Source organism: Carassius gibelio, chromosome B7, assembly GCF_023724105.1.
Source record: "Carassius gibelio isolate Cgi1373 ecotype wild population from Czech Republic chromosome B7, carGib1.2-hapl.c, whole genome shotgun sequence".
Classification (NCBI taxonomy): domain Eukaryota; kingdom Metazoa; phylum Chordata; class Actinopteri; order Cypriniformes; family Cyprinidae; genus Carassius; species Carassius gibelio.
Window position 1 is genome coordinate 35393377 of NC_068402.1, and position 24144 is coordinate 35417520.

At 35.5% G+C, this 24144-nt stretch overlaps 1 protein-coding gene across 1 annotated transcript; it reads right to left on the reverse strand.

The window, feature by feature from the left end:
* Nucleotides 1–1137: 1137 nt before the first annotated feature.
* On the reverse strand, nt 1138–22840 carry LOC127961339 (cysteine-rich secretory protein LCCL domain-containing 2). The gene is made up of 15 exons (XM_052560416.1): nt 22605–22840; nt 19676–20010; nt 16366–16484; nt 15115–15247; nt 12425–12540; nt 11970–12070; nt 11721–11888; nt 11424–11484; nt 11272–11338; nt 11051–11181; nt 10906–10949; nt 10451–10523; nt 10260–10335; nt 4380–4510; nt 1138–2950 (listed from the first exon to the last, which is right to left on the reverse strand). The coding sequence occupies exons 2-15, from the start codon at nt 19928–19930 to the stop codon at nt 2899–2901; spliced, it is 1527 nt and encodes a 508-aa protein (XP_052416376.1). The 5' UTR covers nt 19931–20010; nt 22605–22840; the 3' UTR covers nt 1138–2898.
* Between the last annotated feature and the right edge of the window lie 1304 nt (nt 22841–24144).

Genomic DNA, 24144 nt, shown 5'->3' on the forward strand with positions numbered 1-24144 from the left:
TACTAATAAGCAAATAGCTAATAGTGTTCCCTAATCTAAAGTGTTACTAAAATGTCCTTTCGTAAACAAGAGGACTGTACTGTACAAAAAGAGACCCTGACAATTGTCATTTAATTGTAAATAACATGTCAAAAAGTGTCAGAAAACATTACATTGCATTTGCACTTACTGTACATATACGCTATATCCTTTTACAGTACATAGTTTTGGTAACAAGTACTCTTTTTAAAGAAAATCTGAAGTGTACTGTACTTTCTTTTCACATGCCTGATTTATATGTCAGTTTGCAGTTTATTATTTAGATGTCCAAAGTTCGGGAATGAAACTCTAGATGGAGCAGTCCGATAGGTCAAACTCAATCTGACATAATGACATCATCATGTGGTGCAGCTGACTGGTTATCTCCTGTATCAGCAGCCAATGAGCTCGCTGCTCAACATTCAAATACTTGGCTAGTGCTTGCTGTAGCAGTTCAGAAACCCTCCACCTTCCCCAGCTCCACCTGCTGATTGTATGCTATATATGGGGGTCATTTAATATGTTATACGTGCAGCAGCAGTATTTCTTACATGCTCACAGCAGCATGTTGTGGATGTATTGGCAGTAGCAGGTCTCAGTACTTGCTCTGCCGCAGCAGAAGTGTAGCAGATCTATTCCACCAAGACCAAACACATAGACTATGCCAATCCCTCCAAGGGTTGTCATGACAGAAATGATATTATTTACATTTGCATTGTTTTTGCCCCAGAACAGACCTGCACTGGACTGGTGTGTGACATAAAACAGGCATCTCTATGTGCTTAGACAACCTGTTTTATAAACTGTTCAATGACAATGTGTTCTGGCTAAGAGCCTAACTGCCATTCTTTCTCAGAACAGTTTGTCCCAGATTTGGACGGGCCTAGTTTAGGGTATCTCTCTTCCAAAAAGTACTTGCTTTAAGGTATTTGTACCAAGAATTAATTTTATAACATAAAATGCATCCACTGATGACCCTGACTGAAGTCTAAATAATTTATTTTGAGATATCTGTATACTCCTACTACTCTTTATTCACTGAAATAAATGATGCACAAAGAGTCGACTAGTGCTTGGGTGGTCTAGGGGAGTATTTGATATGGTTTTGATTTCACAAAATAAAATAAAGATGTCCTGTTTATTGGACAGTATAAAACCCAGTAACGTAAATACATATTGACAAAAGACAGTTTTTTCATATTTTTTATAGTCTTTATAATTTTACATTTGTGCAAAAACAATTATCCTCTGGCTTTAAAAAGGCCCAGATGGCATACACTTTTATACTTTTACAATACAGACTTGAAAACAAAGCACAAATCTGAATATTTACACAAACCATTGTACTGTACAAACATTTATGATGTCCCTTAAAAAAAAATCAAACTCAAGATATCAAAAAAATCTAAACGCTGCAACAAGACTGAGGTAATAATTCAAGAAAGTTACAAAGAAAATAAAAGTAGATAAAAAAAAAAAGTTAAAAGCAGCAAAACGGAAGCCTTTAAAGGGATTATTGTGCTCCACGGCCCTTATTTCATCTGAACGTCAACATTAAGTCTAAATCCTGGACTCTTGAACACGAACTAAGAGATATGCATTGAGATAAGAAGAATATACAACAGTCTCTTTCCCATCAGAGGCATTGCTTTTAGCGCAAGTACCTTTTTATTACATTGCAGTATAAAGTGGTTTAAATAAACTGATGTTCAGTCAGCACGGCGCACTTGAGTTTCATTTCGTGCAAAATAAAAATAAAGCTCAACTTCTAATGAAATCGCTTTTGGCAGTAATGACAAGCTCTGGGATTTGTATAGCATTTAACCAAACAGGAATATGTTAGACGCTGACAGACGATTGATTCTCATGTGAGCACATATCATGTGCTGCATTCATAAATATTTGGATCTGTTCCACAGAATTTGCAGTTCTGAGCAGGGGTTAAAGGAGGCATAATAATAAATAACAAAAATGAAGGTACCATAATGAAAGATGAGCCTAAACATGCACTCGGTGACTGTGAATCCTCCTGGGATTGAACATTGTTTCAATGTTTGTGCACCTTTACCATAATGTCTGAGTACTGTTGACTCTGGAAGGCTCGCATGCATTATGAAGGAAAGGTTTCTTTTGCTTGGAGGTTTGCCTCTGTTTCTTTGCCATTTCTCTGTGAAGCATTTGTTTGCCCACTTCAGGTCCAATAAATCGCCCCTACTGCACTGTACACACTCAACTACTATTGTAGAGCGCAAAAATTTCCAGGAGTAAAAACCCCACTAATTTTCCTCATCGAGAAATAGATTTTAACAATAGAGAACCAACTTTTGAGACAGATGTAACTTGAGCTCTGAGCTCAGAACTATATTTTCATATTATGTTTGTAATTTTGTGATTCCTCGTGAAGATTACACCCTGTTCCAGCTCCGGCTTCCAAAAATGATTTAGGAAATAAGGCAAAAAAGATGAGAAACACGAAACAAGCCTAATAAATCAACAACATATCTGTACAGATTAAATACAGTGTAAATCAATATGCATTTTGTATGGAAATTAGAGAATTTGCTTGTATTCAAGACTAATAGAATATAATAAAAACTGACTTACTTGAATCTAAAAAACAACAACAACGATTAAAACCAGCATCGCTGTTAAAATACCATTTCTACCACACTGTATTTAGTTAAGAGTTGCATGTGTGGTCAAAAATATTGTTCACTATTGTATATAAAACCTTTGGAAGCCCATGGACTGAGCTAGCAGACTTTGACAGATCCTTTGGTCTTCTGTAAATGTCTCGTTCGTCCAAAAGTTACATTTCATTTGATATGTCCTGACTTTCAAGAGTAAATCTGTGATCTTTTGTGTCTCGTCAGTGCCTTCTCACTCTCTAACAGCGAAGACACGGAACGAACCGCCTTCTGTATTGGTTTTACTGTGAGAAAAAAAAAGAGAAAGAAACAATTAACAAACTATTTAAAACACACACATTTGCCACATTATGAACAGCTCTTTATGAAAAAGATCTAAATTGCATTCATTCCACACTAAAGTATCTTCTTTTTATGTTTTCAGACACTTAATTGCAATTTAATGAAAATTATTCCAATTAAATTGATATTAAATGCAACTTTAAACTTGTGGAGTGGTATTTTGATCCACATAAGTAGGACTTTTATATTTTATAATTGCACATTTGTTTACTACATTTAAAATATATGAACTTTAAATGTAATATTAAATAATGAAACTTATTTTTAAAGCATGTTTCTTGTGCTTTAGTGTGATAGTCAACACTTAAAAATAAGTGTACTTTTATAAAGCATGATTAAATATGTGGAAAAATATAAAAATTATATATATATATATATATATATATATATATATATATATATATATATATATATATATATATATATATATATATATATATATATATAGCATGCACTCTAAAATAGAACTTTTAATTTGACATTTGTAGCTAAAGTACAATTTATATCTCAAGTGGCCTTATGTTTAATTAATATTATATTATCTACAAGTACAAATTTAAAAAACATATACTTTTAAGATTTGAAGTAGACTACAATGCTTATTTAATACAGTTAAGAGTCCGTCAGAAAGGAAACAATAGGGATTCAGCTTTGGGTCACACCGTCTTCTTTACACAAGGAGTATCATTACTCTCTATTCGACGTTAATGATTTGTGTACACGCTTTAGATTAGCTTTGGAAAGCATGACATTAACACTGACTCAGCGCTAATCTAGTGCCACGGTTTCATTCAGATTTCTTCCAGCATTCATTACTGACTACTGCTCTTGGCCTTTTCATTTATTTAGAAATGGACTGGCCTTCAGATGGTGGTGTATTGGTTGCTTTGTTGGCATCTGATGTGCTGTAATTATCCTTGACTGAGTCAGACACCAACAGTATTTCCATCCAGTGTTAATGTAGAGAGCATGTGAATACTTCCCTGTTAATAAAGCAAAGTTCCACTTCACACAACTGGCTGCCCCTCATTTCCCCTAGATTGCATCATATGAGTAGGAAATCTATCCAAGCTGTCAGTAAATGGCTTTACTATGCTCAGTCTATAGACCAGTCAAGGCCGGGCAAGCATTTGAGAGGCCAGGATCGATTCCTTCAATGATGGTGTTTGATTCAAGCGTTAGATTTCATTACACTTTGGATTGGAGAGTAAGCAAAGAGCTCCTGTGTGGTCCATCCTCAACGAGAAACCACACTATCACTCTTCAACCACTAACATGCCACAGCCAGATTTGGTCCATCATGGCTTCTGACCACTGAATTGAGTTACTGAGAGAATGTGAAGGGAGGAATCGAGAGCAGAGGACGTGTACCTCTCAGACTGGATGCCATTCTTCAAGGTCCCGGTGTAGCTTTTCCTCTTATCCAGAGCCAGGAGGTCCACATAGCCGCCGCTGGCTTTGATCACCCCGGAGTGGATAGCTGCTCGGCAGATACTGGAGCCCTGGACACGAGGAGACAAAAGCGTATTCTTTAATCCACATGCCAGCGTTCATTGACCTTCATGCTGGGAGATTTATATCATGCTTCCTCAAAACACAAACTTTTATGTTATGTAGAATATACACTACCAATCAAAATATAATAAAGATTTTTTTTATGTTTTTGAAAGATGCACCATATGCTTACCCTGCATTTACTACTGGTGCATAGTTATTTATTATTAATAAACAGTTTTTGAATGATTTGAGGGATCATGTGACACTGAAGACTGAAGTAACAGTGCTGAAAATTCAGCTTTGCATCACAGGAATAAATTACAGCTTAAAATATATTACAATAAAAGCTAGACTTATTTTAAATCGTAATAATATTTCTCAAAATTACTGTTTTACTGTATCTTTAATCAAATAAATGCAGCCTTGGTGAGCAAACTACACTTTTTGGGTAAATTAAATGATTTTTACTCTTATTTTTCTTTCTTTCATTACATTATACTCCTTTTTTCTTTCTTTTCATTTGTAAAAGTTTAATTTTACATACAATGCCACATATAAATCTGTTCTATGATAGGTATGCTTTGAATTTCTGAAATGAAATTCATTTTTCCACATTTATATTTTGGTAGTTTGGTGTAATCTTTTATCCTTAATTCTTAGAAAATAAAATATTTTTGATGCTCAGTAATAAAAAAGTAATAAAACAGTAAAAAAAAAATAAAACAGTAAATTATATAAAGTAATTTGACCTCTTTGTGACAAAGCAAGGTTAATTCAGGTTGAAAAATGTCATGTGGTGTGACTTCCCCAAAAAGATAATATTTAGAAATTAATAAATCATAATATTTGTTTTAAATTTAGATTAATAAATAAATTGATGGTTACACCACATGACATGAATCCCTAAAGGCTGAAATACACTGCAAAAGCATATTTCAACCTTTATTTAAAAAAATACACTCAACCCCTCCAGACTGTAATCAGGGCAAAAATAAGTCATAAGCAGTGTTGTGATGTAACGAAGTAAAAAAAAAATACTTTGTTACATTACTTAAGTATTTTTTGGGAGTATTTGTAGTTTTTATATCTCAGGCAACTTTTACTTTAAAATGTATCCTTTTACTCTGATTCATTTCCCATAAGTATATTCGTTACTTACTACAAAATAGTCAGAAGAATACAGACTGCAGGAAAGGTGCAGGTTTGCAAGTTTGACGAATCATTGGGCTGGTGTTTGCAAGTTAGACTCCTAAAAACACTTTTGCTCATGTACAAACAAGTGCACGCCGCACTCAACCGCAGATGATTGAACTTTTCCACTCAAGTCAAGGCTGGGGTTTGTGATACAGCATCATATGCGATAATATGGTAAGTTTTGTTTAATATACTAATTTATTAGTATATTAAAACTCAAAATTCCAGGCATTCTAAATTGTAGATGGCAATAATTATTTTGTATGCTTTTTATATTTATATAATTTAATGCAGGCCTAGTTAACTTAATCCATATCACACAAAGAGTACCGTTTTTCTGTAGATGCATGAACACATTTAATAATCATTTTATACAAGTTCAGTTAAGCAATAAGTGACTTACATTTTAAACATAATATTGTTTGTTTTTGCTCAATTTTGCCAACGAAAGTATTTCCAAACAAAGATCACAGCACCGTTTTACATCTCTGAGCAATGGACGGTGTTTACTCATTGAATGAATCAGCTTTTTGAATGAATCGGTTAAATAAATGATTCAGTGCTTCATTCATTAACACGGTCAAATGCTTTTTTTCTGAATGAATCAGCTGTTTCAATGAATCGGTTCAATCTCAATGACTCACTCATTAACATTCACTAGCTGTAATCTACCGGCGGTTTTAATTTCCCACGTTTTCAATTATTTCAAATATCAGCATTCAACGTTTTATGTTGAAAGCAATACATTAAGCCTATTTATGCATCTGTAACTGCAGGTTAAATTCATCCATGACCCCTCTGAGATACATAAACTGTTGGTTAAATGCAATTTCAGATGCAGATTCCAGAAATGTTTTCTTATGTTGGAATGAAAGACACTAAGTACTGGATGAAGTGCTTCTTATTCTCCCCCAAAAATATAAAATGAAAGAAATAGTTAAAACTGAACACAATCTTGCTACTCAAGCTGTTTACATTTATATATATATATATATATATATATATATATATATATATATATATATATATATATATATATATATATATATATATATATATATATATATATATATATATATATATAAATATATATATATATAAATATATATATATATATATCATATCAGAGGGGACATGGATGAATTTAACCTGCAGTTACAGATGCATAAATAGGCTTAATGTATTGTTTCAACTTCTACCAAAGTAATTATCTGGTAAGATTTTCAGGTTCTTTATACACGACTGGTCGTAAGTGAGCAACAGTAATAATGACACTGTCCATAGCACCATACAACTATGTTTTCCACGCTCAATTCCACAGTCCTTGAGATGTAAACAGTCTAAAGAAGCCTAGACATATGACATCACTTCGATGTCTATGGCACGCACAAGAGCAAGACCAGAGCTCAAGAGCTCCCGAAAAGGCAAGTTGGCCAGACGCCTGGCTTCAGAGAAGCTTAGTGTGCGTAAAGCCTCTGGAACTGCATGTACCTTCAGCTTTTATTATTTAAACCTGGAAAAAGGTTAAATCCTGTCTGCTTCTGTCCACAAAACCATTTAGTAATGAAAAGTGATGGAAGTGACGAAAGTACATCTGTGTGTCGCTATCTTATAATACTCATCCAATTGCTCATGCGTTGAGTATAAGTACACTTTAAAACAAAGACTACCTTCACAAATTACCAAGTCCAAACCACTGAATAATGAGGTTTAATTAATGCTTGCTGGAAAGCGTGCTCTGATCTGAGGCCAGCTATGCAGACGCTCAGCTTTTACACAGGAATGTGGTTGTAACAAGCCAAAAGGGCCAAAAGGCAATAAGTTCATTTGAGTTCACACACTACTACACAACCAGGCCATTCCAGACTAGATCTCTGAGAAAAAGACATATTGGAGGAGCTATCCTGATTTTAGTTAAGAAATAACTGAAGACTGACCATTTTATTGATGTAAATGAAAGACCGCGTGAACTGGAAGTTGCAAACGACTTTTCTCCAGTGTTGTGACATATTTCTGAGAGAAACGGAACACTAAATGAGGAACAATAGTGGGCGTGGCTTTATATTCCAACTAGCTACTGATTGGATCTAGAAAAGTTATGTTGGCAGCCCTAAATGATGTTTAACGTCTCAAGAGTTTTGTTGTAGCTAGTTCCACTTACCGTCAAACTTTGTGAGGTACCAATGGTGTACACTGACGCGACCGCGTTATCTGTTAACGACAGATATCTAGCAAACCCCATTTCGTGTTCTGTCCTATTTTTGAAGCATTCGCGCGTGAGGTGCTTCGAGCACATCGGTGGCCTCTCAAAATTTTTGGGAATGGGAGAAGTGTTTTGTGAGTGCCACAAGCAAAAATGCACCTTCTCGCCATCTCTCCTTTCACTGCTCGCAAACACACAGGTTGGAAGAGCGTGTTTACGGACGCTAAGCAGACACCCAAACCGTCAAACCTACGTCATCAGGGGAGGTCCTCCAATGCAGAGGGGAGGGGCATTTTCAAATTTTGATTAAAAATTACGAAGCCAAATTTTTTTGTGTGTGGATTGCATGGATGAATTGTTCACCACAAAATGATCAATTTAGGGAAACTAAGTAAATACGGTAAATTTTGATTTCAGTTGTACTTTAAACTTACAGTTTGATTCAGGGCTTTGCAATGAATCCAGCAGATCCATTTCTGAATGATTCATTCACAAATTGGAGTTCACAGCATTTGGCATCTCGCTAAAGAGCCTGCTGAAGATTATCAGTGAATAACAACTTAAAGTTTGATCTGTCTCGCACATAAATTATGCAGAGTGATTTGGATGAATGAATAGTCATCATTCATTATATTGGAATATTCTTCAAAAGTTCCTTTTTGTGTTAAATGGAAGAAAACATTATACAGGGTTGGAATGACATAGTAGTTATTGACACTATTTCCTTTTTTTTATTTACCTTTTTCATTTGGAAAAGATGCACACTTTAGCATATCGTAAAATAAAAAGAAAGAAAAAAGGGGGTACTTATTACAGAAATTACATGCTTCAAAAGAATATACTTAAGCGCAAACTGAATTTAATACTTTCAGATTCTTAATGGCATGTTAAGTGCAATTGAATGAAAATGTTTTATAGTTTACATTTATATTAAATGTGATAAGCTTAAGCGTAGAGTGCTTTTTGGACCCAATTAAGTACATCTTTTTATGTGATTTTAAAATTACTTCTATTATCTTTGAAATATGGTTAAAGTTACTGCTGAAGTATTTATGTTACACTAAAATAGACTTTAAATATACTTTAATGTAATTTCCATTGATATCGGTATGTTGTGCATTTAAATTTATTTTAAATTACACATGTGCAATGATGTCGTTGCAGTTTAGCGGATTTAAAAATATACTGACATTAAAAGTAATACTGAGGTTAACATTACAAAGTACAGATGAGTCAGTCTATTGTTCGTTATCTGATTCGGCTCGGTGTTCATCTTCAGTTCTCTCTTCACAGCAGTTCAGTCAGTGTACTGTTTGAGTAAATGAATTACTCCGGGATATTGGTTTGTTTGAACTCAGAGGGAGTGTCAGCCACATTAAAAAGTTAACAGCTTAAGTCATTTGTGGATTAATGCTTATTTGAGACACGAACCGTTTAAAAAGATTCAGTTTGATTTGGTGAACTGGTTCAAAAAGATCCGGTTACATTGAGTGATTCGTTCGCGAACCGGATATCACAAACTGCTTTGTTTTTAACTGTCTTACAACAGACACGGAAGAGAAGACAATGCTGAATAAAGTCGTCGTTTTTGCTATTTTTGGACCAAAATGTATTTTCAATGCTTCAAAAATTCTAGCTGACCCTCTGATGTCACATGGACTACTTTGATGATGTTTTTCTTACCTTTCTGGACATGGACAGTATACCGTACACACAGCTTCAATGGAGGGACTGAGAGCTCTCGGACTAAATCTAAAATATCTTAAACTGTGTTCCTAAGATAAACGGAGGTCTCACGGGTTTGGAACGACATGAGGGTGAGTTATTAATGACATAATTTTGCTATTTGGGTAAACTTACCCTTTAAGTATACTTAAGTGACCTTTTATTTAATTAGGAATATTTTATCTGCAAGTAAAGACTTTTAAAAGCAATTTAGTTAAAATACAATTAAGTGCACTTCTTTAGGGGCTATCAAATGCATTAGTGTCATAATTTTGATTAATAAATTAATAAAGAAATTCTGCAATAATGACGTTACACAGCCAGCTGTTCTTTTAACAGTTAAGTGGTCAGTAAGGCTAAGTCCTGACCTCAGGCATGCATGAGTCAGCTCTCCCAGCTGCTGCTCTGCGGTCAGTATACACTCTGCGAGAGAAATTAGTGGTGACAATGGAGGCCACCTTCGCCGAAAACTCCCTTTAGACTCACACAGACAATTCCTGCAGTCGACTCTCACCACAAGAGCAGCACGCTCACTTTAGCACTCGTAAGTGCCTGACCACGAATGTCTGTTCTCCTTCATTTCTAATCTCTTAGCCCTGTACAGATGCCTCCGGACTAAAGCAGGTACTCACATCTCCGTAGATGTTGCTGCCAACCACTGGAGCCCAATATGAAGGTTCGTTTATGCAATTAGCTGGGCAGAAGACTCTGATGAGATAGAGGAGAAACTGGTAAGGTACATTACATTACGACAAGGAAAGTACATACAACTGATCTGATATTGGAGTGTAAATGATGAATATTTCAAAACACTGAACGCTACCTTGGACAGTGAGAGGTGGATGCCTTGAAGGGACAAATCTCAGCCACTGTTGTGTAGCAGTCTATAGTTTGCTCTAAAGAAGGGGAAAAAATACATGATTCTAAAGATGATTTGCCAGCCATTTGAGTAGCTTTAATTAACACACCGATTGCATGCTGAAAAACAACAAATATCAATGAGAATACTTGCATTTAAATAATAATACATACTTAGCATACTTTTGAAAAGAGGAATTATTATTGAAATAAAATAAAGGGGGAAATAAATCCAATATTTCAGGGGACTTAACTGCATGTTTAAATGTAGTTTAAATTGATATAAAATGCAATTAGTTCATCATTCTCGTGTTTTTGACCAACTTAAGTAGGATTTAAGAATATCTCTATCTAATTTGCTAAATGTTTTTCTTTGAAATGTATATTTATGAAGATTAAGCAGACTATTAAAATGCTCACCTTCCACTCTCGACACTGTAAATGCATTGCCAGGTTTGTATTTACTGAAAAGAAAATCAAACAATGCAGATTTGATTGACTATCTCCCATGTAGACAGTGAAATGTGGACAAACTGAATTCAGTGGATCCTAACGTTTAGACTACCTTAATGACTCTACACCATTCTTGGTTGCCTTTACAAAGAATGGGAAATTGTCTTTTCTTGTAACATCCACAAGGCCTCCATTGTTGTCGATTATTCCATAGTGGATAGCAGCACGACAAATACTCGATTGCTAAAATAATAGTAGAAAAAACGGAATTAATAAATTAATCTAACATCACCCGCCAAACAGGACCATGAGTAATCTCGAAGTATAACTTACAACATCATAGTAGAGTGTTCCCCACACTTTCCCCTTCTTATTTAAGCAGTTCGCCGGGCAGTTGTACCTACAAAATAAAATCACCAGTAAAATTGGCTGAACTTAACGTATCTTCAAATCTTTAAAGAAATATCAAATTATTTTACACTGACCTGTTGCAGGCTGCTCCTTTACATTTGTCCCTCATTTTAGTCTCACACTTAATGTTTTGTGCTGAAAGATAAAATAGTAGAAATGTTAAATCTTTTAGTACACGTTATTACCAAAGCTACATTCAAATAATTGTACAATTCTGAAAATGCCTATACTATATATATATATATATATATATATATATATATATATATACAAATAATTTAAAATTATAAATTATAATAATTAATAGTTTTTTATGATTTGTAAATAGTTATTTTTTTATTATTATATCAAGTAATGTTATTGACAATAACCTAGATAGGTAGTTCTTGTAGTCCTGGTTGAGGAAGGATTGGCATTTGCAGGTTTTTGGGGGAAATAGGGTTTGGGTTGAGGTTTAGTTGGAGTCGTCCGAGGCTGAACGGGCTCCTGCGGCATCTCCACCTCATTCATATCTGGAGACTCGTGACGTTCAGGGTCTCCTAAAATCAAATGAACAAAAAAACAAAAAATTAGACTTCTGTGAGTTATAACTTAGTAATCATTCATCTATGAGCACTCACCCTTGTAGCAGAGTCTGTCTCTGCAGTTTCCTCCATAGCTTGGTGGGCACTGGGAACAGGGTACGCCTTGTTGGTAAGGGGCTTCCCCGATCCAGTTCCCCCTAGAAATAGGGCACGGGTTCAGCATGAGTTTGGAAACGACTGTAAAATCTGCACATTTGACTGAGCACTCAAAACACACTATCACATACTCTCACGGATCTCGAGACTGATTTAGGAAAACAATTCCCAGCTGCCAAATTAAATCATTAGCTTGGAAAAGTATAGCATATTCTGCACATGTTTTCCTTTTACTAAAACTCTCCATTTACTTGGATCTTTGCTTATAGCTTCCATGTTTTAAAGCATGGAACCTTTGCTGTATGAAAGCTTCATTCAATAGACTCATCAGCAGTAACAGTAATTAGCCATCTGGTTTTCAGTGAATAAACGTCAGCAGAAAGAGCTGCTCTTACTTGGGTGAGTAGTTGCAGACGAGATAGACGGCGTTCTCCCAGATTTCTCCCCATACGTTAATACGCGGACACGTGTGAACAGCACAGCCGACACGGTTGGTCGTGGCCCAAACCAGCTGTAAATGAAGAGAAATATGCTTTTGTTAAAGGTGTCTGCTAAGGCGCTTACTTATACTCAGCATAATGGTTTTGTTCATAAATACTGACATGTAAGTCATCTTGAATGTGGATACAAGTATGTTTTTTCTTTTCGATGCAATCTTATAGTTATATTTTTCATCAGGATAAACATCCCATAAACCAATACAATGACAGTGGACCCAAGCCAAATCTATAGGTTCTTTTGCAACCCGGACTCATTGGAAATGCACGCTTATAAATACATAACACAAAGTGAAATGTCCAGTGAGTGGTGCTTAAACACAAGTTCAAAATGTGACCATGGTGCATTTTTATTATGTTTATACTGGCACAGATTGCTGTGTTTTAAATACGTTGCTTCAGGTACTGTACGTACTGTGGTGGTTCAGATTTCAAATATCCAGGAAGAGTCGCTAAAAGTTAATGCTTTATTGTGTTAGAAATAACCCCTACACCAATACCAACCCTAAACCTACCCGATAGTGTCAACAAATGCAAAACTGATGTAAAAAACACATTTGTTGATGCAACTGTGCTATTTGAACTTCCTTATTTGCAGGTTTGACCAAAGTAAGACACCTTAGATAAAGTGATAGAGAATTAATTTATTTTTGCATGCATGGAAGATGGAAGCAGGTCCATTTGCTGTTGTGGTCGAAACCATGAAAAAGACATCAATATCGCCTCCCCTCTGTGGAGGAAGTGTTCCCCAGCAGGAAGTGGTCTCCATTCTGGTGCCGCAGCGGTAGATTGATGGGGCCACGCGGGCCGTGAATAGAGACTGTCCTCTTTCATTCTACCCTGTAGGGTTGAAGGAGAAGCACCTCAAGTGTGACCTGGCCAGTTTCCTGAAAAACTTCCCTTCATCCACTCTTATCCACACAAACAAAGCAATGTCTGCGTGCAGCCCACTGGGTTGTGGTCAAGGCCCTCACGGATTCGCTTAAACACAACATGGTTCACCGAGTGCAGCCCTGCAGCACGAGCCAAACAATTTCACTGAGAAATGAAAGGGAAGTGCTTACTCAGACTTTTTTTTTTCGAACATACTGTTAAACTGTAGTGGGTTTGCATCTAACCTTGCAGAACACGATCGAGGGAGCACGTCTCAATGCTCCCTCAGGAATGCATTTCCTCTGCAGAGGCCGCAGACGGTGTTGGCCATGGGACAGTGATATAGCAAACTAATCAGTCTCAAAATACACAAACTCAAGCTTAACCCTGAGGGATCGTCTGGCACCGAGAAGATCATGGGGCCTCCAAGACCTGTTATCCCACGTACAGCAGATGAGAGAGGAGGGAAACGAGGGAATCGCGGCACAGATTTGGCGCAGATCCCCTACAACTCTGCGTTCTGCATCTTCAAAGGAATTCGGGTCAAACAGGAAAATGATTTAGGAGTCTAGGAACGGCTTCCAGATGCTTGTGACCTGCTTTCAGAGCTGAGTGAATGTGTATTTTCACAAACTCATCCCAGCGATAAAGTAAAGTCGGATAGGACGTGAGGCTATTGCTCAACCCTTCCTTTTGTCCTCAATTTTCTCTGTTGTCATCTCTCTTGAACTTTGTTTGGTCTCTCGTTCCTGCTCTCCTTTTCTTTGTGCATTGCATCTGTTTGATCTGGCATGTTCGATATGTTTTGACAGTATCCACATTACTTTTTCAAAAACCATAAAAAAAAAAGAACCACAAAAATCCATGGGTTACTAGTGTTTACCTAAAGTGGCCCTAATCAGTATTCTACACTTTAGTTTAGGGACCAATTCACACTATTAACTAGTTGCTTATTAGCATATTATGCAAATTACTAATGCTTATTACTAGCATATTTGCTGTTTTTAGTACTTACAAAGCACATATTAATGTCTTATTCTGCATGCCCATATTCTTAATCCACCTCATACGTAAACATAACAACTACTTTACCATCTATTAATAAGCAGCAAATTAGCAGTTTATTGAGGCAAAAGTCATAGTTAATAGTAAGTTAAAAGTGAGAATTGTTCCTCAAGCTAAAGAACATCACTTAAAGTGAAAGTTTACCTAAAAATAAAAAAAATCTGTCAACGTCAACATGCAAATCAAGATCTTTTTCATCCAGGAAATATTAAAATATTTTTTCTCCTTAATTTGGCATATTATTCAATAATATTAAATACTTTTTATTCATACATGTCAAAAAATGTTGTGCTACCTTTCTTTAATTACCACTTGATTTGATATTTTGTAATGTGATACAATGGCATTCACCTATTTTTAAGTTCAGGATGTCTAAATACATTTTGGGACCATTATGTGTTACATGACACTGACACTGTTATTGTGTGAGGTTAATGAACACCAGTGGTCCACATGCTGCTTTCAAACGCATTTCTATTTTAATGCAGGCCACACATGCAACTTATTAAACTCTGCTGGTGAGGAGAAACGCTAGCTGGCACGTGCACAGCTTCGCACGCAAGGTTAAAAACCATAAACAATGTCATGTTGTTTAGTCCCACTGAGATAATTATTCGTAAACTGTCAGCAAACTGGTTTTTCTCACTCACTTGTGTGTAGTGTGTGCACATGGGTCCAGAGCAGCGCTCAGGGCACCAGGGGTTACACTCATGTGGGTAAGGGTAGGTGTAGTCCTTCACCTCATCGTACCAGGCCTGCACATGGTAGGCCGGAGAGCGGTACCTATCAGGAGAGAGATGAAATAATGAATACTGTATCAGGCCACACACTCTTTACATAAATAATGGTTTAGATGTAAAATGCATTTACATTCATTCAAGAAGAGAAGAAGAAGAAGAGAAATAACTTAAAGAGCAGCATTTGTCAAGATTTGTCAGATGTACTTGTATATTCAGGTTTCATTTATTTTGATTACTGAATAAGGATTAAAAAAATAATAGGAAATTCACCTGGGTGATTGGTTGTGGATCACTTTTGTGAATTTGTGGTGGATTAAATGCTATCTTATCCATAATATAGTTTAAGTAAAAATGTACTAATAGTGCAGGGTGATGGATTTAAATTCCCAGTGAATGCATGAACTGATAAACTTTATACTTTTGATTCAATGTAAACGGTGCTGGGGAAAATGACTTTTAAAAGTAATTCATTACAATTGTATGTTACTCCTTAAAAAAGTAACTATTACCTTACTTAGTTACTTTTCAGGGAAAGTAATGCATTATGGTACTACTGAGTTACATTTTAAATCTGGACAGAACTTGCATGTTTCAGCTATTTCGTATGAATTTATATGATAGTATTTGTGCATTTTCATACAACTTGCTTTTGCCCCACTGACGGTTATGTTTTTTTGAACAAACAATCATTGCACAAATAACTTCACATTTTACGAATTCAGAAGAAATCACCACCTGTTCTGTTTTCTTGTGGGAAACTATATTGCATATACTGCTATATTGACAATTTAGCAAAATGAAAATTATGCAAAAAACAAATTGCCATGGGTTCCTATACTACTGACAAAAGACAATGGAGCCTTTTCCCTGTGAAATTGTATTAAAAGTTACTGCAACATAAGGGGATTGGGATAAATGCATAATAGCAAATGTATTACACAAAATAATTTGTAATACACAAAATGTCAGAAATACAACAAGAAAATGTCTCCAAATCTGAATTAATAACTTTTTTTGCCTTGAGGAACAAAATGTATTTTCTAAATTTTTAGGTGTGGAAATCACAGTTTTAAAATTCCCAAATATTTCCATGGTTTCCCAAGGCAATGTTAACACCATGTACGATTGATGTGGTCTTAGTAAATGTGTTTGTGCTAATACCTTCCCCAGTGCACTGCCAGGTTCTGCCCGATGGACATCAGTAGATCTTTAGGTCCATGTTCCCACTCACACTGTTCTGCCCAGTAGGTTGCTGACTTCTCCAGTTCATCGTCCCATACCTGTTTTTACACACACAAACCAAATCAAACTCCCAGCAGAACACACAGACTTTAACAAAATACTGAACATGGAGAGTTTTATTCCCAGATAATTCCCTTTGCCTTCCTCTGACTCTTCATCTTCATTATTGGACTGGGAATCTGGTCCAATACAACTCAAATATTGGCTACATGCATGCACATCAGAGCTCGGCTCACATCCACAGTAAATCCCCAGCAATCAGGCTTAAATGTGCCAAATTTCCCAGCTTATTTCTCCACCTGTAGGGAGGACTCACTTTGCACCACAGAACAGTGTCCTTCACCTCCGAGGAACTCTCAGTAAATTTCCAACTGCATGATGGGTACAAACACTCACACATTCTCTAACCTCAGTTCTGAAGGTGCTGTTTGGGACCAAGCCACATTTCTGAAACCCTTACTTGTTCGCTGAGGCCTGGCAGTGGTTCTGAAACCCCTGCTTGTGGTAGAATCCTGTCTTTCTCAAAGGCATAAACCCAACTACTGTACATTAACCATAAGCCCTTTCTCTTTGTATCTTTCCCCTAAAAACTCACTACATCAACATTAAACTCACGTTTGATTACCATAAGCAAAGGAACAGCAATAAAGCAGGACTGTGCTGTCTATAGGTCCCTAGTACACCTATGATTACTTATAAAAAGTCCTATGGAAAAAAGTTATTTCCTCAAAAACTCAATTTCCCACAATGCTTTGCTATGGAATACTATTGAGGTCTTCAAACTTGTGAAAGTGATGCAGGTGTATTCAGTTATGCTCAACTGAACCAAGAGCTTTTGCCAGGTCAAGTAAATGATGACAAAATGGATAAACTATAACTATACCTATAATGAAGTGCACTTAGTTGTGCTGAATGTGCACTTTTAGTGTACTTCAAAACATAAAAGGATATTTAAAAATAAATAAATAAAAGGCAACATAAGTCTACATAGAAAAATAAATAAATATAAGGGAACTTAAGTGTACATAGAGTGCATTTTCATGGCCGTGTTTCTTAACACACTTAAGTGGTTTTTGTCATAGTCAAATTAAAAGTATTACTTTAAAGTAGTTTTTAAATTATCATTATGTTTTAATAATCTTTTGTCAAAAGTGTCATTTTGATGTGTTGACTGACATATTACAGCACTTGATTTAAATAGTAAAGTGTTATTATATGTTACATTTAAAATATATCTTAAGTTAACACTTAAGTGGGTTAAAACACTTAAGTTCAACTAACTGCATTTCATATTAATTTAAACTACTATGCATTTTCAATTAACATGCAACTAAGTTTTCAAGAATATTACATTCAGTGCGCAGTTAAGCATTTTCTTTTCCATATTTAGTACTCTTTTTGAATGTATTCTAAAGTGTACTTCACAAGGGAATCCCTTCAGCACTTGAAAATGAAGGCAGCACATCTGCCGTTTCTGTCACATTACTGAAGCCTCATCTCTGGTCCAGTAATGTCACTAATCTTTGGCTCTGTTCTCTGTCAGTGTCATGGTTCCAGCATCAGCAGGCGGCTAAACCTCAGTGTAATTGTCTCCACAGTAAAAAGGCACCACGCCACGCTGGCAGGATTACACTTGTAAACTTAATGTCTTTTCCAATGAAGCCAGTACTTGGCACCTACACAAACCTAAAGATATTTACTGCACCAGAAAAAAAACACTGAATGCTGCTAACACAATATGCAATTAGTATAAATCAGGGTCACTAATGAGGAACAAGTGCTGGTTTTGTACAGTTAACGACATGTGTGGTCGATAAAATGCCTTCAGACGAAAATGAGTAGTAAACTTACTGAATAGGGAATAGTGTCTTACTGTCTACACAGACAGTTACCTTCTAAAGCAGCATACTAACTGAAATTGACCCTCAAAATTGACTGATTTAACTATTCATAGACAGCACTGGGAGACTAGACAAACTACTGATTCCATTAGTCTAATGCTAGCATGTTGCTAAGCTAACAGTGCGATAATCTAATAAGCATAACAAACCTGGTGAAAAAGAAAGGCGCTTAATTGTATTTAATAAAAAGGCTATATTTGCAGATAACATTAATAAAATAAAAGCGTACTTGAGAGTAAAGTGTAAAAAGAGTATACTTTCATTACCGTATCCTAACACACTTAAGTACACTTTTTAAAAGTGCACTTTGTAATAATGTAATAATAAATTAAAATGTTATTTTAAAGTGCATTTTAAACCATGTATTCATAATTTAATGTGTTGACTAACATACTAAAGCAAAGTACTTGATTTGAATTTAAACTGTAGTGCGTTATTCATTTTTACATTTAAAGTAAATACATTTTAAATGCACAAATTGGAATTTCATCATTACAAATTTGTAATTACAAATATTTTAAAATACTTGACATTCACGTTTCAAGAGAATATCAATTAAACTATATTACAATTTCATTTAACTGCAATTAACATGTATTTAAGTGTCTAAAACATTGCATTAATTTAACTTAAGTATATTCTTTTAATGTATATTATTTTCCGTAATAAGTAGGTATGCTAAAGTAAAGTGTACTTTTTCATAAAAGAAAACATAGCACACACAAAATATTGGAAAGAGTAATGCATCTTTAAATAGATCGAATTTGATACCGTATTTTTCGGACTATAAGTCGCACCTGAGTATAAGTCGCATCAGTCCAAAAATAAGTCATGATGAGGAAAAAAACATATAAGTTGCACTGGACTAAAAAGTCGCATTTATTTAGAACCAAGAGAAAACATTACCGTCTACAGCCGCGAGAGGACGCTATATGTCTTCAGTGTAGAGTACAGGAGAACTGAGCAGCATAGAGCGCCCTCTCACGGCTGTAGACTGTAATATTTCCTCTTGGTTCATGTCTCTTGGTTCATTTCTCTTCTTCATGTCAAATTAATTTTGATAAATAAGTCGCACCTGACTGTAAGTCGCAGGACCAGCCAAACTATGAAAGAAAGTGCGACTTATAGTCCGGAAAATACGGTACTTTTTGGTATTGAATGATTATTTTTGTATTTACAATCAATAATTCTCTCTATTTATTTGCCATCTTGTGCGGAAATTTTCAGCTTGTCACATCGTAAACTTTCCTTCAGCATCTTTGAAATCAACATAACTTTATTCCCTTGATTGTGAGTGTAAAATGACTCAAACTGCGTTCTATTCTCACCATGTACTCCATGTTGGAGGCAGTCGGTTGCACTGCTCCTCTCAGCTTGTTGTGCAGTTGCAGGATCTCCTCTCTGTCTGACCACCTGATGGCTCTGCGAGTGCGTAAAGGTGCATCAGCTTTTGTGCCGTTGGGCTCCAGCTCGTCCTGGTAGCGTTGCATTATCTGCCTCAGCTCCAGCGAGTCAGGAAGGAAGAGGGAAGCAGCCAAACTGGCTCCCAGGAATAGCAGGGCAATGGAAACGAGCCTGTGCATGGCAGCAGTGATGCTTTCAGGGCCGGACTACAGTAGACTGCCTTGTGCGAGTGTGTCTTCGGGGCTCTGTTCTGAAAAATCTGGAAAGAAATATGGTTTCCATGAGGACAAGCATTGGGAAAGTTGCCGGAACAAACGCTGGAGAGTAAACACACGTCCATGTGTTTACACACAAAGAGAAATCAGTGCTTCAAATAGGAGTCTGCTACATTGGTTTCATTAGTCTCTCTTATTGCATCCTGACTAAACATACACCACAAACATATGAACACAAACAGAATCCAATAACAGCAATCATAGAGGGTTGCTGTTCTGGAATGAGATGAGAGGCATCCATCCATGTAGTGCTGCAACTGCTTCTGTGCTTAAACTTAATGCTTATCCTAATACATGTGTTACATTTCACCCTGAAATAAGGACATTTGTGTAAAGCAAGCACAATTTTAAGAAAAACAAGATTAATTGGGATACTGCTTTCATGACAGCTGAGCATGTCCCTTGCCGAATTCATTTTCTAATTTTACTGTACTACCTAATCATATTAACTGTATCACTACTGCAGTAAAAATACTAAAGGTTTTCAATTTAAATTAGAATAAACTAAAATGGTTATCTTTTCTTTAATACCTAAAAACTTAACTGTGTCACTATACTACTGTGAAAATAAATTATGTTTTGAAATAAAATGAACATAAAGTAATTAATAATTAAAATGTAATTGTTTCACTATTACTGTAAAAAAATACTGAACTACAATGTTTTTAAATTAGCATAAATTAAAATCTGTATTATCTTTAATGTAATACCTAAAAATGTAACTGAATCACTTCATTACTGTAAAATAATTGAAATACAATTTCTTTATTAATGTACTGATTATCTTTACTGTAATAACTAAAAAATAAATTGTCACTTTTACAGTACAAATAATTAAATACAGTTTTTTTTTTTTATTTAAATGTTCATAACTTAGTGTATCATCTTTAATGTAACACGTAAAAATGTAACTATAACTTTATCCATGAATTAAAGTTGTTATTTTTACTGCAATATCAGATAATGTATCACTATGTTACAGTACAAATATTGAAATACATGTTTTTTATATCACCACAAAGTACATTTACAAATACAACAGATAATATTATGATTATTCAGATGTCATACAATTTTTTCCCCACATTGCAGCAATGAGAACTATGCTACATTAATTAATGATTTATAATAACTAAATTATTTACTTATTTAATTTATTAATTTACTTTATTATAATTTATAATAATAATAAAGTCAGAAAGTCAGAGAAAACATCTTAATGGTCCTAAAATAAGCTGAATTTTCTTTAAGAAAAACATAAGTCCTCATTTGTTTATTATGATATTGAGATGAAATATCATAGGCGTTGCAGGATTCTTTTTTTAATTCACCCTTTTTGTACTCCCTGCAGAATTGCCGTTAGTTGTTTAGATGAATTTGCCATCTATCTTCACTGGAGCAGCACTTGACAATAAGGAATTGAAGTGGCCCACATTGATCCAAAAAGAATAGTTTGTGCTCCAATTAGAATAATGTTTATTGTAACATATGCCATAATCAATTGTCAAGCCAAAGGTCCCTTCATTACTGAACAATTATACCATCATTGCCTCACAAATCCCCATTGTAATCTTTCTTACTACTCAAAAGATTGAACCATAAGCCTGATCTCCTTCGATTCGATTGTTCAGTTTGATGGACCAGCAGGTCTGTTTGATCTCTGTAGGTTCACAATCTATCCATAAACTCAACTTGGTTTATCAAACTCATTCATTTCCTGCAGTGACAATGGATAACTCATTAGCAGAACAGATCCACACTCAGCAGCTGTGCCATTCACACATTAATCAAAGCAGGTCCTTCTCCATCCCGGACTGACATTCTCTGGGAATGGAATTATCCAGGATCAATAATTGTGTGAGAAGGGGAGCGAAGAGCAAGTGAATTGGAGTTATTTAGTGAAAGACAATAGTGGCCACCACACATCTAACCGCAGAACAGCCAAACGTTAAACTCCAGAAACGTCATGGACCTACAATAATCCAAATCTTTCTCTCATGGCTCTGTAATTATTTCTCCCTCTCTCTGCAGAGCCTTGACATCCAACACCGGTCTGAGTAAACACAGACATCCCTTCAATTCCAGCTGCCGCTTTCTCCCTCTCTCTCTCTTTCTAGTTCACATTCAGTGCCGTCTCATCTCTCTCCTGAATTTTATACTACCATGACAGACAAAGCAGCCAGGAAAACGCCAGCCGGGCACCTGGTCCACATAAAGCGAGCCAAAACATTGCCAGGTGGTCCATCTGCACTTTATATGGCTAAATGCTGGTTGGTTTTAAAAGTTTGAAATGGAATAAGATGAAGCATGACAGTTCAACAACATGCACATTTTCCAAATGATAGTGAGTGCAACTAATGTCCAAAATGATGCCCATAATGCACCTTGCTCTCAAATTGATTTGCAAATTAATGACCATTTCTACACTCTATCAATGGATCATTACCAAGAAAAAAGAAAAGAAAGCTGTTCCTCCCCTGATGCTGCACATCCAATTTAATTGACTTAATGCATCAGTAAATCAATGCATATTATTGATTTAACTCCCTTATAATACACTGTCAGAGACACATCTTACCTAGTTTCGTCTTCTGCACGAGCTTTCCCAGAGGTTGCTGCAGCTGTGTCTCGCGGCTGAAGTACGCTCCTTGAAAGTCAAACAAGTGTGAGTAGTGGACTCTGTTTGGCAGCTGGTGACTCGCACTGACTCTGTGGAAGCAGCTCAGCGCCTTTTATAGCGAAGGAGAGGCGCGTGAAGAAGAGGAGGGGAGTCTGAAGAAGGTTGTGTTCCTGGCAAACCTCCGGAGCTCTGACGAACGATGTCGAGATGAGAACGCAACGAACGTAAATCATCGCAAAACAGCTCCAGAGAGACGCGTCCAGATGATTACTCAACAAATCACTACGACAGGATGTTTTTCTACGAGTTATCGTTTTGTAATATGTCATTAGGTCCGTCAATACATGAATGGTTATACGACATTTCGTCATCAGTAATATACATGGAGAACGGGGCTAGATACAACAAGTTACAACTACGTACTCTGTCGTGTTACTTCCGGTCTATTTTAATTGTAACTCATATATATATATATATAATACACATAATACACATATAATACACACACACTACTTGTGTGTGTGTGTGTGTGTGTATATATATATATATATATATATACATATATATATATATATATATATATATATATATATATATATATATATATATATATATATATATATATATATATATATATATATATATTTATAGGCCTATATGTATTTTTAAGCAAGCAAATGTAATTCTAATATGCTGATTTGCTGTTCAATAAACTTTTTATTATTATTTAAAACAGTTAAGTAATTTTTTTTTCAGGATTCTTTGAATAGAAAGATCAAAAGGTCAGCATTTAAGTGAAATAAAAAAGCTTTTAGTTAAGACTTTGATGTTTATATATCGTTATTTATTATGACTTTAGTTGATAGACATATTAAATTACAGCATATAAAAAGAGCAAAACAACTTTTTTAGGCTTATTATTAAAAATTCCATTGTTGAAACATAAGCCATTACTGGCTAATAAATTACAATATGAATATGTGTGTGGATGATGAAAATATACCGGTGCTCCTGTATTTATTAGGGCTTTAGAAATCAGCAGTGAATATAGAATGTACGTATACAAAAAAAGAATACAGATTTCACATCTTCAGTAAACAATGTTTTTTGTTTTATCCGTGTAACTTTCTTATGTCTTGAGAAATAGGTGAAAGTGGGGCAACATATCACAATGTTTCTTACTGCCGTTACATGTTTTGGACTTTTCATACTGACAGCTCATTCCACGATCCCCTGAAGCAATAATAGTGCATTAATGGCTCGTCAAATAACATCTATATACTTGTGCCTGTATGCTCTAGTTTGTAGTAAACATGTCAAAAGGATGACAAGTGTAATTATTGCAAATAAAGTTCTTTAGCTATTGAATTCAACTACAAATAGATGTGGCTGCAAGCAAAGAAACCTGGCATGTTTGAAAAAGCTGAGTCAGATGGATCTGCTTGATGTGTGCCCACCACCAAATATTTCACATCCTCCAATCAGGCAATATAGGGTT